Source organism: Epinephelus moara, chromosome 3 (assembly GCF_006386435.1).
Source record: "Epinephelus moara isolate mb chromosome 3, YSFRI_EMoa_1.0, whole genome shotgun sequence".
In the NCBI taxonomy this organism is placed as follows: Eukaryota; Metazoa; Chordata; class Actinopteri; order Perciformes; family Serranidae; genus Epinephelus; species Epinephelus moara.
This window is the reverse complement of record NC_065508.1, coordinates 2,386,503-2,401,239: the sequence shown is the minus strand read 5'-3', so window position 1 is coordinate 2,401,239 and position 14,737 is coordinate 2,386,503. Positions and strand designations below refer to the sequence as shown.

Here is a 14,737-nt window from a genome sequence, read left to right as displayed (position 1 = left end):
CACCGAAGGACCGCCCTGCAGATTTACTATTGGTTCTGCAACATAGGGAGTTTTTTTAAACTCTGAAATTGTATCCGCCCATCTAAACACAAAATCATGGAGATAGTCTTCAGTCTTTAGTTAAGCAAAGCGTCTAAAGACTGACTTGTGAGTCTATGAGGGTGCAGACTGCAACAAAAATGTTCCTGTGTGCCAAGTGTGTAGGAGAACATAAGCCAACGAAAAACGTGAATGGCTCTATCTAGAATCAGGTTTGATTTGTCCATTCTGGACTACTGTACAACAACATGGCGGACTCCATGGAAGAGGACCCGCTCTGTATGTAGATATAAATGGCTCATTTAAAGGTAATGAAAACACTACAATTCTTATTTTAACGTGAATATAAACTAATGAAAATGAATATTATATTCCATTACTGCTAATAAATCCCATTAGTCCTACACTGGACCTTTAAGCATTTTAATATTTATCAGACTTTATGAAACAACAATCTGAAACAGAATGACTCAGCAGTGGAGTGGCACTGCAGATGAAAACATGATCTCAGCTAAATGCAGCACAGCACCATGCTCAATCTGGTTCCTTACTTGGGAACTAAATAAAATGGACGCGTACTGCATTCAAAGCCTGGTGTCGTTTCTAATCACTCACCACCATCCTCTGACGTCCCCTCCTCTGTCTTGCTTGTGCTGGTGGCGGGCTTGCCTGTGCTGCCGGGGCCGTTCTGTTGATTGGCGGGGGTGGCGCTGCGTGCTGGCTGCTCCTTGTGGTGAAACTCATTCTCAGGGACCATGTGCACCTTCTGGCTTTTCAACCGACCTGAATAACTGTAAGACGCATAAAGGGTTTGCACAGGCAGAAACAAAACACTGCAAAGAATATAACTTTCAAACAGAGACAGGAAAACTCAGGTAACTGAGCTCAGCACAGCATTTTTCTGCTATTAACCCTCCATACAAGGCTATAAATAAACACACCTGTGACACTCATAGGTACTGATCAGTATCTACCTAAGTACATACTTCCACCAAAAGAAGGATCTGTCCCTGAATGTTTTCGGAAATCAGATGCAAGACAGGAGCAACTGGACTAGAAATATACTGTAGCTTTAAAGACTCAATGCTACATTAGGAATCTGAGGGTCTGCCAATATACAGTCGCTGGAATAGATTATCTTTTCAACAGGCACTTGATAAACACTCAAGGCTGAATTACAGACACTGTAGAAAAACAAGCTGCCTCCCATATAACGTCCTGGCCATGTTGGAAATTGTCTAATTGTCTAACGATGCCTTTTCATAACAAAGCTCAAACATCTGCATTACAGTCCCCATCTGCCTCTCCTCGGCGTCTGAACAACTATGATAACACATCTATATATCCAACCAATTTGATAACGCACAACTATTTTTTTAGGACCCCGTCTTTCCACGTTTCCAATCTATTACCACTCTTCACATAATACATGTTAACTGTATGCTCCGCAGAGAGCTGAACAGCACACAATGCTGTGTTACCCCATTGCTAAGGCATAGAGGTCAGGCCTCTTGTCCTTCTCTTCGAGGCAGATCTTGTGGACACGGCACTCCAGTGCTTGGCCCAGGTTCAGGACCTTGGGGTAGCAGGGCAGGATCTTGGTGAGCACGATGAGAATATTGCGGATGTGGGTGTAATCTCCCGTCTCCAGGCAGTGAACTGAAGCCTGGATGGAGCACAGACAGAGGACACCATCGCAGATAAATACACACTTCGAACGGAGCTCCAGCTGCCATTACCTGAACAGAATTTTCAATAAGAATATGATGATAAGAAAGGGCAGCTCACTTTAGTCAGCATGTAGTGCCATTTGTGCACCACATGCCTGAAGTTCTCATAATCCAGCTGATCTGCTTTGTTCCCGCCATCGAAGCCTGTGGCTCTGAAGATGGTCAAGAAGCCGGGGTAATTGACGCACTCCTATGACCACACGGTAAGAACAGACAGTTCAGTTCCCAGATCATCTGACATCAGAAAATGGCACAAGTAAATCAAAGTGACGGGTGTGGAGGACAAGCGTAAATGGACACCTTCTCATAGACTGCACGGTCGCTGTGCCAGCGGGTCACCGTCTCCAGCATGCAGCAGAGGAAGCGTCCGTAGCGGTGTGACTCATTCTCCGTACAGCTGGCCACAGTATAAATGATGGCAGAGAACACCTGCAGAGCGACACGATGTTGTGCATTGGCTTACATAACAAAGTATAAGGTTTAAAAAATGAACTGCATGTTGAAAGAGCTGCAAAGTCTGCATACATTTACATACATCAGCACTTTGATGCTCAGTATTTCACAGCTGCACTTATTTGTGTTATGTCCCTGTGAGTTTTACAGAAATCGTCTCATAGACCAGAAGTTATTAAACGTCCCTTTCAGTCTTTAATTTAATGGTGCACTTGAGTGGTGGTTGAACCACTCAGTGGAGTTTCCACACTTACATTTATCCTTTAGTGTTATTTAATGGATATTTCTACGTCATCTTTTCCGCTGACTGCACCAAATGAGAGCCTTAATTATCCCCTTCCATTAATCACATAATTAATGTTTATTCCTTTCTTATAAATCACTTTCTAGATTTAAGAAGACTGCTGTAAAAATCTAGTTTAATTATTAATCAGCACTGCAAGTGAATGAAAGTCGGAGCATGTATGTATAGAGGTGTCTTACCCTGTCATAGCACAGCAGGGTGCAGAAGTTGGGTGTCTTCTGCTGGTGAACGAGCTCGACAAAGCGGGCGCAGTACACAGCGTCGATAGAGGAGAAGATGCAGCGAGGAAACAGACAGAGCTGCAGGAACTTTGTTATGGTCTCGTTCTTTGTGGATTCTGTCAGTGAGCATTTCAACTTGTATTAGTAACAGCGACAGATAAGTAATTAACATTTAGACATTAATTTACCTCAAATATTAATGCTGCGATCACGGCAATGACTTAATCAGCTGTGTCTTTATGTTCACATTTATGCATAACAGTCGTATTGTGTCTGGACCGTCTAAATGGAGTTCAAACTGTATTTTTAATTGATTGTAAATGCAGGAACATTGTGTACCAAACATATATTTTTGTTTTCTTTCATATATGAACCATCTGTTATATACTTTACGGTCTTTAAGGAGGAACCAAACTTGAGCTTTGTAATTATGTGGCTGATGCATGTGTATGGTTTGGTCTATAAATGCAATTTTCACAGATCAATCATACTCAAATGGATGCACAGAGAAGTCACACACATTGCTGAAGACTGTACAAACATAGAGTAAGATGCATCAAAATTGTCACTGGCATGACACTTAGTATACTTACTGGCCAACAACCAGTTGTCTTTCTCCAGTTTGAGGCGGTGCAGAACCCTTTGGACGTGCTCCAGCTGCTTCTTTTCCTCCTCCTGCAGTTTTTCCTGCAGGGCAGTGCAGCGTTCCTTCTCCTTCTTCTTCTTATTCATGGGCTACATTTGAGAATATTCACACTATAAATACACACAACACTGACAGTGACCTATAATAATTATACTTTTTCACATCTCTTATACAACTGCTGAGTCTTGAGCTGCTTTGTGTGATTTTAAAGTACAAAGATTGTACTGCTGCAATTTTTTTCAGCCACACTACACAAAGTTTAGTTCAGTGTAAAATGTAAAAACGGTTGTTAGTGATGTGATGTGCTGTTTATCAACAGCTGTGGATCAGCTACTCACTATCTCCGGGTTCTCCTCGATGGCCTTGATCTGGACCTTGAGCTTGTTGACCTCACGGTCGTAAGCAGAGTGTGGAACAGCCAGGTCGTACATGGTGAGAGACCAGAAAGTGGCGTAGAACTGAGGGCGGAGGTCGTCCCAGACCCTGGCTGGATGTAGGGACACCACAGCTTCGTGCACCGGTGTCATCACCTGTTCACAGGCTGCCACATACTTGTGCACCTTCTGCTGCTGCCGGTTGCCTTTTTCTGCTTTCTTCAGCTCATCATACTTAGACTGTGTGCAGAGAGCATAAATCAGGAGTTACATTTTCTCCAAATCAAATAATTTTTTGTTTTCATTTGGAATACTTTATTAAAAAAATAAATGTATACAAATGGCACAGTAAGTCAGGTCAACGGCTACAGTTAAGTACGGATCGAGAAACATCATTTTCAATACATTTCACACATACATAAACCCTGCTGTAAAGGTATCAATCACCTGATTTTTAACCTGTCCACTTCCAAAAAATTAAGTCTAATTTTTTTCCCTAAAGGGATCTAAACTAAGGGATAAGTCTTGTAGAGACAGCTCACCCTAAAGATACACAAATACAACACATTTTTTCCTCTTACGTGTAGTGCTATTTATCAGTCTTTACTGTTTTGGTGTGAGTTGCAGAGTGTTGGAGATATCTGCTGTAGAGATGTCTGCCTTCTTGGCTTGTGGTGCTCAAAGTACCAAAACAAAAACAAAAACAAAAACAACATTTGGAAAACTCAGCAGCAATGTCTCTTTTCAGAAATCCTGCCCTGGTTACTCAAGATTATCCACATATCTTGTTGAGAGCAGTTTCATGTAGGAACTATTTTCTTTCTACTGAGCTACACCCACCAACCGTACCACCACACAGAAGGAAGCATGCATTTACTCATGGATGAGAGGCTCATGTTCACGCTTCCTTCTGCGTGGTGATGTGGTTGGCGAGTGTAGTTCAGTAGGAAGAAAATAGTTCCTACATGACACTGCTCACAGCAAGCTCTGTGGATTATCTTGAGTAACCAGGTCATGATTTCTGGGAAGAGACATTGTTGTGAAGTGTTTCAAAATCATTTTTGGTGCTTTGAGCACCACAAGCTGAGTGCCATCTAGTGTCATCACTACATTTGAGAGGAGGCAGACATCTCTTGCTGATATCTCCAGCACTCGGCAACTCACACCAAAACAATCTTGACTGATAAAAAGCATTACAGGCAAGAGGAAAAATATGTCTTTTTGATTTGGGGTTGAACTGTACCTTTAAGGCAGCTGAAAGACTGTCTGTTGAGTAAAAACTGCACCTTGCTCCATTTAAATTAAAAGCAAAGTAAAAAAACATGAGAAAGAAAAAGAGGGAAAAGGCAAATTTGTCTAATCGTAGCTATTACACAATTCTACAATCAAAATCTAACTTAGACTGAATTGTGTGGCAGAAATGTACCTGATCATTACCCCCTTTTACACAGAGATCATGCTACAGGGCTGCGACAAAGTCCCTTATTTATGCCTTTGCATTTTTACACAGAACTAAACAACAGCTCATGCCACTCCAGTAGTGATTTAGACAGCAAGCCTGCAGAAGCTAAACAGGCCTGATGTTTAACACAAAAGAGTCGGCCTCTGGTGTTACATATGACATAGGCATCAGCAGCTCTTTATAAACTATAAGAATGGCCTAACATGACAATAACAATCATCCACTGTCTCTGTTATGGGGTGGTTGATCTCATCCTCTGCTCTGAAGTTATGGAGCTCGCAGACCACATTGTTTACCCAATTTGCAGAAATTTTCAGCCGCCATTCTTCCTCTATGAGTTAGCTGCTAACTGCTACCACCTACTTCTGAAATCTTCTGCAATGAGCTGCACTTAAAACACTTAATCAAAATGTCACACCTGTGCTGCCTGTGATACCATCCTGCCAGCTGTCCGTTTTACAAAACCCTTGTTTCGGTGCTGTTACCACCTTTGATGCAAACTTGAACGCAAGACAACTCTGTCCCTCCATTTAGCGATTGTACCTGTTATACAGAACCGCAATAACAGTGTGAAATTCCCACCTCTAAGAGGCAGTGTAAAAGGGACTACAGGCCTGATTACTAAGGCTAGAACTTCCCTCAATAAGAGAAATTCAACATGATGCACACTGAGGCTCTGACACAGTGGTCTACTCACCAAAATTTGATGGGCGTACATTGGCCGAGACAGGAAGAAGGCAGCATCATGTGGAGTGTGGAACTGGTTACAAAGGATGTCAATGGAGGGAACCCGCTTGATGTAGTCCTCAGTGCTAAGGTTGGAGGCCAGAAAGCCACCAAACTGCACCAACGTGTCATGACACTGCAGGAATACAAATAGTTATATCAGACAAGAAAGAAAATGAAAAAAGAGCTTATTTAGATTAATATATTGAGAGAGGATGCATACCTGGTCATAGAGGTGGCCAACAAGTTTGAGGTGTTTCTCTCCACCCTCTAAGAAAACCACACCATTCCTCTGCTGGGCCATGAGTAAACACAGAGGCAAGGCCAATTCGTGGTCCAACAGTGCATCCTTCAGCCGCTGCGACGACTTCTTAGTGTTCCTGATCTGGCCGAAGTAGCCGCCCTGTTGACAGAGTCACATCCATGATGACAATGACCTGATCTCAGGTGCAGCAGTGGTCGAGGTACGCATAGAAATCTTGCTCAAGAGACTGCGTCAGAGAGTGATAACGATACTTGAGTCTACATACCTCAGCTTTGAGTTGCTCCCCTCCGGTCATGGCTTCTAGCTGCTCTGAAGTCATCTCATCTGTGATCTCAATGCCAGCCATTTTCTGCACCACCTCTTTCAGGATCAACAGGTCAAAACTGCAGAGGAAGGAGGGATGAATGAAGCAAAGCACATTTCCGGACACATTAAAAGATGCAACATAAGTGAAGTGTTTAAAATATAATGCAGAATGGACAAGTTCAACATCCCCTTTGAATGATATTAAAATAAATGAGCCATTGCTTGTTACTGTAGCTTGTAATGTGATTTGCAGTGATATTAAGGTACAGCTGGTGCTTGGACTCAACATACCCAGCACATTTGTCGTGTGGAGCTACTTACCTCTTCCCTGCTTTCAGCTGATTGGTGACATACTGAAGAAGGCCAGCCAGCTCAATTGGGTATTTTCTGAACACGGCTCCACACAGACTTGCCAGGCCTTGGTTGACGAGGTGAACAGGTGTATGTTAGACACTCATTAAAAGATCAAACAGTTTCTCTCCTTTTGCATGCAAATTAATGTTGCTACCGCGGTACAGTAATTGTGAAGCCACATACTCTGAAGCCACGAGGAGATGGTGGTGTCGTCATGCTTCATCTTCTCCTTCTCGGGGTTGGCCAGAGCCTCGATGATGCAATCTGAAGACAGAGTTAAGTAGAACAACATAGACAACAAAAAGACGCCCTTTACACTTACACCCCAACAACACGCAAACACACATATGTTAAAGGGATACAGGCCAAGACATCATAGTTGAGGGATGTGAGGTATTTCAAGGAATCCACCACTGGAACGATGAGGTTGTCGTACCACTGGATCTGAGACAGCATCTGATGTATAACAGGACAGGACAGGAGAGGAGAGAGGAAATACCATCACTAGCTGTGGAGGATATACATTATACATGAGCTGATGCTACCACAGTATCCTTACAGTATATATGTGCTTCAATATCCACAGATCAGGGGACTGACTCAATTACAAAAGGTGAGCTGTGTTTTAAATTACTGATGAGGTAGGTTGCGGTGGTATATATAAAGATGCTGACAACTCCACATGGTACATCCTCCCCTTACTGCATGTGCAACGATCAACAATGTTCATTATTTTATCTTCTATATCGAAACTGCATTGTTCAGAGCTACTACAAACACAAAGAGAAGTGACGTGGACACTTATTAAAAAAGTATATCACTGCTGGAAAGATGATCCATTAAACTGGGCTGTCTATGCAGTACAAAGACAAAAGTAGATTCCTATAGTAGGAAACAAACATGGTGGCCAACTGGTAATAAATGATCCTTAATTACAGTTAAACAATAAGCTAAAACACGTTTTTGAAAACAGTTTAGGTGAGAAATAGAAACAGGATCTTGTTTCATATTTGATCAGCACATCATGAATGCATGATGCAAGCAGAGCACTAGGAGTAAGCAGTCCCCAGATCAGACACAGCTGTAAGGGCATGGTAGAGCCAGAGGAATGTCATTGTAAACGAGGTGAGCAAGGTGCTATCTGCTGTAAAACGCTGTTTATTTTTAGTCTTTGCAGTTTGCTGACATCATTCCAAAACGGCACTTAAGTAGAATAAAATAATCGCCGCAAAATACACTTACATAATCAAAGAGGATGGTGGGATTGCTATGGCTCAGCTTGCCAATCTGCCTTCCAGATTGTTTCACATTCTCTTTGGTCAACCGCCTGGGGAGGAAAAGAAGCACAAGGCGGGAAAACAGCAGATTAGAAACAAAAGACGATGCAAAGAGCGCTGCGAGCAAAGACTGTCATATCTGTAAGCTTCACAGCAATTGGAAAATGCTCTCATGGTTGTCAGCTTCAGATAAAAGTAGTGTCAGTGATTTCTTCAACACCAGAACAGCGTTAGAATAATAACTTGACCAGCATAAAAACTCAGGATTTAAGGTCCCATGTTTAATTCTTGTGCTGTCTGTGTTAAACTGTCCTTTAACAGTCCAACAGTCATTTTCACAAATTTGTTCCTGAAATTACTGCGAGCAGAGCAAACCAGCAGAGGAAGTGGGTGTTTTTGTGTAGAAGAGGCAGCAGGGTGAGAAAAAAAGATGGCCTTGATGTCCTGATGGTAGTGAATTTCTGCTGAGAGTGAGCTGTGTTAAAAGCTGAATTTATTGTCCGAAATGCTGCCGTATCTGAAGCTCTCCGTCCTCTGAAGTGACTTAGCACAGAGGACGGTGAGGTTATGTGTGATGCAGGGAGAGCAAAAGACTGAAAGACCACAAAAAACATCCCAAAAATTTACTTGGCAACTGACAAACTGCATAGAGACTCGACTTGAATGAATGGGGAGAGCTTCCCATTCATTCAAGGTTTACTTTATCAGCAACAGTCTGCTGAACAGAACAGGACTGAATTAGCTGGGGAAGTGAATAGCTGCACATTTTACATAAGCACATAGATAACAGGAAGCACGCAGCCTACAAAGACACATGTACTAACCTGGTGTCTTTATTGGAGACATGGCTAAAGTCAACCAGAGCTTCAGAGAGACAGATGATTGTACATTAATGGTACACTGGGTTCTGCAAAATGACTTACTTCATAATGTATTTGGCCCTTTCCACAGTCTGAGCTTTGACTTTGACCAACAGTGGATGGCTGGAGTATGTCTCATTCTTCCACTGTCCATATAACCGGTACCTGAGGGAGCACAATTAAATTATGAAGCATTCAGAAATGGCACAACAGAACAACAACTTAGCAGCTTTAAATGCACAAACGTTTTTATTTAATTAATTTTTTTATACTTTTTTTTTTTTTTTAAACAAAACAATACACAACCAGAGATTAGACTTGCACAGATTAATCTGCAGTGCTCGGAATCGGGCCGGTTTTCACGTGATCAGCCATGACCTGTGACCGGCCGGTCAATCTAAATCATGCCGAATTAAAACGCCAGTCAAATTTCCGCCACACCGCATGATTGACAGCGTGTAACATCAGCAGCGCACACACACGCACATGTGCAACTCATCGTTGCACACACATCAAAAGAGAGAAGAAGAAAGTTGTTAATTGTCTGTGTTCAACTGAACTGCAGAGCTCTCACTGCTGCATTGTGCCGCTTGAAACTGGTGAGGTGTGTGTCGGCGTGCTGAAGATGAGCGTGTCTGCACGCTTACTGGCGGGCGCGTCCTGAAGACCTGTGTGAATTTTCCACAGGAGATATTTTTACTTTTTTGTCTATTCAAGAAATTACCCACAAATGCTCTACACCAAGAATTATTATTTTATTTATCTATGTTTTTATTTATGTATGCATTTTTACTTATTTATTTTAATACTGTACCTGAAGTTATATTTGAGCAAAAAGGAAAATGTTTCTGAACCTGTGTCACTGTTGTTGTTTGTTTGTTTGAGATGATTATTGAAAAGCTGGTTGTATCTTGGTTAAAATGTTCTAATAAAGGAAAGGTAGAAAATATTGCAATATCTTGTGTGCTGTAAAGTGGTTTGAAAAAAAAAAAAAAAAAAAAAGAAATCGGAATCGGCCGTCCAAACACTCTGCAAATTGGAAATCGGTATAGGCCCAAAAAAAAATTGTAATCGGTGCAGTCTACCAGAGATGCAATAATCTATATACATATGCAGTAACAATTTTAAGATAAACCATATGATTCAATTCAAAGCAGTCCATGAACAGAGAAGTAGCAACTTCCTGTGTATCATTTTGTTGTTATGCATGTGACAATTTTCCAGATACCAAAATGAATGCCTGGGTCGGGTAGTGACTGGTTAGACACACTGAAGCCCCACTCCTACTGGAATCATTTAGAGTGGATGTAATGTCAGACTGAAGATGAAACCGGAGTCTAACAAGTCAAGAATTCTGTCTGATATCAGGCTAAAAAAAAAAAAGGGTTAATTTCTATATAATTTGCCTTCAGCCATTTAAATAAAAAAAACTGCACCTCAATGACTGAGTTACTCTTGGAAAATCAGATCAAGGTATTTGCTGTATGTCATATTTGAAGCAAGCAATGTGAGTATCGTTTATATTATGATGTAATGCATGGAGGGGGTGCGATCCTGTATTGTGTAATGACATTAATAAATCCTTGAAGGAATATTGTAAAGGCTCTTAAGATGCATCAACAAATTCAGCATAAAGAGCAACTGGGGCTGTACCCGCACTGTGTCAGCTGAATCAGTAATAAATAAAAAAAGATAACTGCTTGACTTGAAGCAACTTCAGCTGACTGAGGGGTCTCCAGCTGATGATACGAGCCTCCGACTTTCAGGGGGCAGCCCTGAGAGCAACCCACTGTACAAGACACCGACACAGCAGGGCATAAATCACCTGCACTACATGTCCAGTTTCATTTCATTACAAATCCTTCCTTTGACAGTGTTGATACAGTTTGGTGTACAAGACAGTGAAATACTCTACAAAGTGCTTTTATGTTCCGTAACCAAGAAGCTGCAGTATTAGTTGTGACAAACTGACACGGATAACAAAAGTAAAACAAAACCTTTGAGAATGCCGAGTGTCAGTGCTCATCAGCAGTGTGCCAAAAATATTTAAATAAAGACTCTAAAAATAAAACTCTGGCGTTATTCCAGAGCAGAAAAGATGTTTTGATAAGTAACAGGGGGAAAAAACATTTTAAACAATCAAGCATGGTTTGATGAGCACAGTGTGATGATGTGTGCTAGTCTTTTTCTTGCCAGCTAGTAAACAGCATCCTGGAGCAGTGCCTGAGGGTTTACTATCCGACAACTCAATTAAACAGTGCCACATGTAGTGAGTGAGAGTGTGTGTGCGTGTGTGTGTATATCTCACCTGTGCTGGTAGGGAAAGAGTTTGAAGAGACCCCACAGTTCCTCAGACATGCAAGCATTACACTCCATCAGGGAGAGAGAAGGGAGTAGCACCTGGTCTGCAATGCTCAGGAAACAACTCAAGAGTGTTTCCTACAAAGAACATACAATCAACATCCATTAGGTTGTCATAGTAACATACACTACAGAGATAAACTGGCAGATCCAGTAAAGCAAGACAACAACTTTACTCTTTTGAAAAAGTCTACAGCACCTACCATTTTGTCTTTGAGCTCAGGTCTGCTCTCACTTTGGTACTGAGAAGAAAAGGACACCAAATATCAGTCAGCAACAAAAATAGGCTTTAGTGCCCATGTAGTAATGTAGTAGTGATAGTTTTGTACCTCTTTCATGAAGCCCTTGCCTAGACGCACAATCTTGGCAAAGAGAATAGGGTCATGAGAGAGGTGAGGGCCCAGGTAGCAGATCATGCTGAACGTATCCCTTTGCAGGTCCTCGAAGCTCTCCACAGGCCGAGGCGCCCGCTTGTTCCTCAGTGGATGCATCACACATCCCCTTGCCCCTTTTGGGAGGCCGGCCCTGTGAGGAACAGACCAGTGTGTCAGAGCCTGCTTTTTATTTTCATTTTTTGGCTTCATTATTCTTTTTTCCTTCCTTTTCCAACTTCTTGCATGAAATGTTGGCACTCAGGTGAGTTTAAAGTAGTCAGTTTAAGCTCTGTATTAAGAGGTACTTGTGGATGCTTTCTGGGCTGACTACTCATAGTGGGCAGTAAGTGAAACACAGAAAAATCAGCACCTTCTGTAAAGAGGCTCCACAGTCAGGTGCACAAGCTGGCAGAGTGCCAGTGCAATGGCCTTGTGAGAGGAGGCGTAGAAGGACGGCATCTGGTCCATAATACTCTGGGCGTGGTGCCAGTCTCCAATTCTGAGCAGCGCTTCCAGCAGACCAAGCTTCTGGTTATCAGGTGGCTGTGTGCAGAGGAAAGAGCAAGCGACTGTATCTTATTAAACATGCCAAAGTTCAGTGAGCAGAGCAGTGCTGTCACACTCCAGAGTGATGCATTTTTAAAACCATTCCTATCTCTACATCAGTGCCATGTTTTGAGGGCTGAAAACATGATATATTATCTAAGGTAAATCATGATGTAGCATCTGAGACATCTGGGACAGATAAATGTAGATGGAGCAACTCAATCGTTTGATTTGAAGTTGGTTACTGTAGGTCTGGCCTACTCCAACCACGCCTGGTGGTCACATCTGCGCTGTGGTCGAATAGTAAAAAAGAAACATGTCCTGTGTCTTTTCCTTTCTTTGACCTCAATGGACAATGTCATGAGGTGAAGTTAACATGTGGGAGAGAAAGAGGAGAGGGAGGTGGGGAGATACTGGTAGAGAGGGACAGAGTGTTATTGCTTACAGTTATTGACACTTATTATGGTTCTGTGCATGGACAGCACTGATAGCTCACTTTATTGTTCTGCACTTTGGGATGTGCCTGGGTCAGATATGTGACAGAAATCTTTTTTTTTTTAAACAAAAAAAATATTATTTAAAAGCTATTTTTACTACATTCATTTGCATTTGTTTGAAATCAGTCATTACCACAGGCTAAAAATGTCTGGCCCATCAAGACTTACTGGTTTTAAAATCTGGCCCAACGCAGACAACATGCAAACTCTTATATTCCAGTATTTCACAGTGACAGTGTTACAAAGCTGTTATGTTGTGGGGGAAAAGAGGGAAAATTATATATATATATATATATATATATATGGCTTTTAACATTTATCCACATGCACTGCATTTCTCCAGAACAGCCTTATATTTACAAATGCTGGTACCTTGTCATTCTTCTCCTCCTCCTTTTCCTTCTCCTTGTCTTTGTCTTCACTTTTCTCTGAGGGCAACACAACCATGACCAGCTTGCGTGCAATCTGCTTGGCCTCCGAGATATCTCGTTTGTGTTCCTCTACGATGGTGGCATCTACTGGCATAAGCTGGAATGACAGGGAGGCAACAAAAGAGTTTTCAGTCCAAGGAAAAAGGATTCTACAGTGACCTCATATTTGATGAAGGTTAAATAACATTCATTTTGTATTTGGCACAAAGGTCTGATAAATCATCCTGAGGACATCAGAGGTTCACATCTTTGAGCCCACATTCTGACTGACATATGCAAATTGTTGGTGGTCTCTTTTAACGAATGGGACGAGTAGCTGGACTCAAGCTTTTCTTTCCCTTACATGTACGTAGAGATCTTCCAGCTCTATCAGGTTGTGGTGAAGCAGAGCAGCAGCAATGTGGTAAAGTGACTTGGGGGTTTCCTCGTTCGGCTCCTGGAACAAAGACACAATAAAATAAACGATTACAACTGAAAATCAAATTTAAGTGACAAATCAAATACGACTCATGCTTTGATTACAGTTACAGATTGTTTATGTTCTGCCATTTAAGACATGTGGCAACAGGCTTGGTAAAAAGCTCTTAAAAACAGACACTGAACACACTCTAGCTTTCAGTAACTTTGAAGACCCAGTCTTGTGATTCTCACCTGGTAGAATTTGAACTTAAAGCCCAGGATGTGGCAAAGGGTGAGTGGCTCACACATGTAAGACTTGATGAGAGACAGGAAGAACTCGTCTTGGTCAGATCGACTCTCATACACCTCCAGGATTATGTCCAAAACACGATTAGGGTCCAGGTTAAAACATCCTGCAGGCAGAAAAGAATTTGTAGGCAACTGGAAAAAATAAAACTGATGAGTCTAAGCAGTATTTTTGAAACACAAGGATATCACCCTCTAAGAAAGTGTCACAATGGGCTTGAAAAAATATAGACCAGAATATAGAATAAAAAGCTGGATAATAAAAACTATTATTATTCCAAAGCTATGCTACTGAGGCCCTGAGTAAGACTAGTGGCAGTCCTTGGTGTCAAGAGACTGGCAGGATGTATATGAGTAAAAAAACTGGGGTACATGGTCATGCAAAAGCCCCACACAAATAGCAGAATATTAGGGTCAATGCTGAATCTAACAAGTGACCAATGAAGGTGGGGATCAGATCATGTGTGAAGATGATACAAACCCTTCATATATCAGGGTTCAAAACTAAGGGTTTTTTCACTTGCCCAGTCGGGCAAGTTGGTCAGAGATCTACTTGCCCGAAGTCAGTTTTTACTTGCCCTATAAAATTTTTTTAATTTAAGCAGCTATCAATTAACAAAGACTGCAGTTATTTTTATGTTATATAATCTTTATTCACACTGTATTTATTAATTAAAACAACATATGTCATGTATTGTAGCTTAATTCCTACACAAAAAGGGCTTAAAGTGAAAAATCTGTGCCCACCTCTATTTATTTTTCACCCCTCTCTCCAGTTCTGCTGTATTAACACCGGGTTTAATATA

General features: G+C 41.6%; 1 protein-coding gene across 3 annotated transcripts in view; it reads right to left on the bottom strand.

Annotated features, from left to right (window-relative positions):
- Positions 1-14,737, bottom strand: part of thoc2 (THO complex 2) — a 31,146-nt gene that overhangs the window by 9,137 nt on the left and 7,272 nt on the right. For all 3 annotated transcript variants that reach the window (XR_007569737.1, XM_050041398.1, XM_050041399.1), the window contains exons 8-29: positions 13,878-14,038; positions 13,570-13,662; positions 13,168-13,323; positions 12,123-12,295; positions 11,708-11,903; positions 11,582-11,620; positions 11,326-11,456; positions 9,081-9,182; positions 8,123-8,207; positions 7,243-7,336; positions 7,064-7,144; positions 6,848-6,944; positions 6,486-6,603; positions 6,179-6,358; positions 5,927-6,091; positions 3,732-4,007; positions 3,341-3,482; positions 2,706-2,863; positions 2,070-2,198; positions 1,828-1,959; positions 1,521-1,705; positions 655-830 (exon numbers count right to left, since the gene is read on the bottom strand). Coding sequence is in view for 2 of the 3 variants with exons in the window: in XM_050041398.1 (XP_049897355.1) it covers positions 655-830; positions 1,521-1,705; positions 1,828-1,959; positions 2,070-2,198; positions 2,706-2,863; positions 3,341-3,482; positions 3,732-4,007; positions 5,927-6,091; positions 6,179-6,358; positions 6,486-6,603; positions 6,848-6,944; positions 7,064-7,144; positions 7,243-7,336; positions 8,123-8,207; positions 9,081-9,182; positions 11,326-11,456; positions 11,582-11,620; positions 11,708-11,903; positions 12,123-12,295; positions 13,168-13,323; positions 13,570-13,662; positions 13,878-14,038 (3,069 nt within the window). In the remaining variant the exon portion in view is untranslated. The remainder of the gene's footprint in view (positions 1-654; positions 831-1,520; positions 1,706-1,827; positions 1,960-2,069; positions 2,199-2,705; positions 2,864-3,340; positions 3,483-3,731; positions 4,008-5,926; positions 6,092-6,178; positions 6,359-6,485; positions 6,604-6,847; positions 6,945-7,063; positions 7,145-7,242; positions 7,337-8,122; positions 8,208-9,080; positions 9,183-11,325; positions 11,457-11,581; positions 11,621-11,707; positions 11,904-12,122; positions 12,296-13,167; positions 13,324-13,569; positions 13,663-13,877; positions 14,039-14,737) is intronic.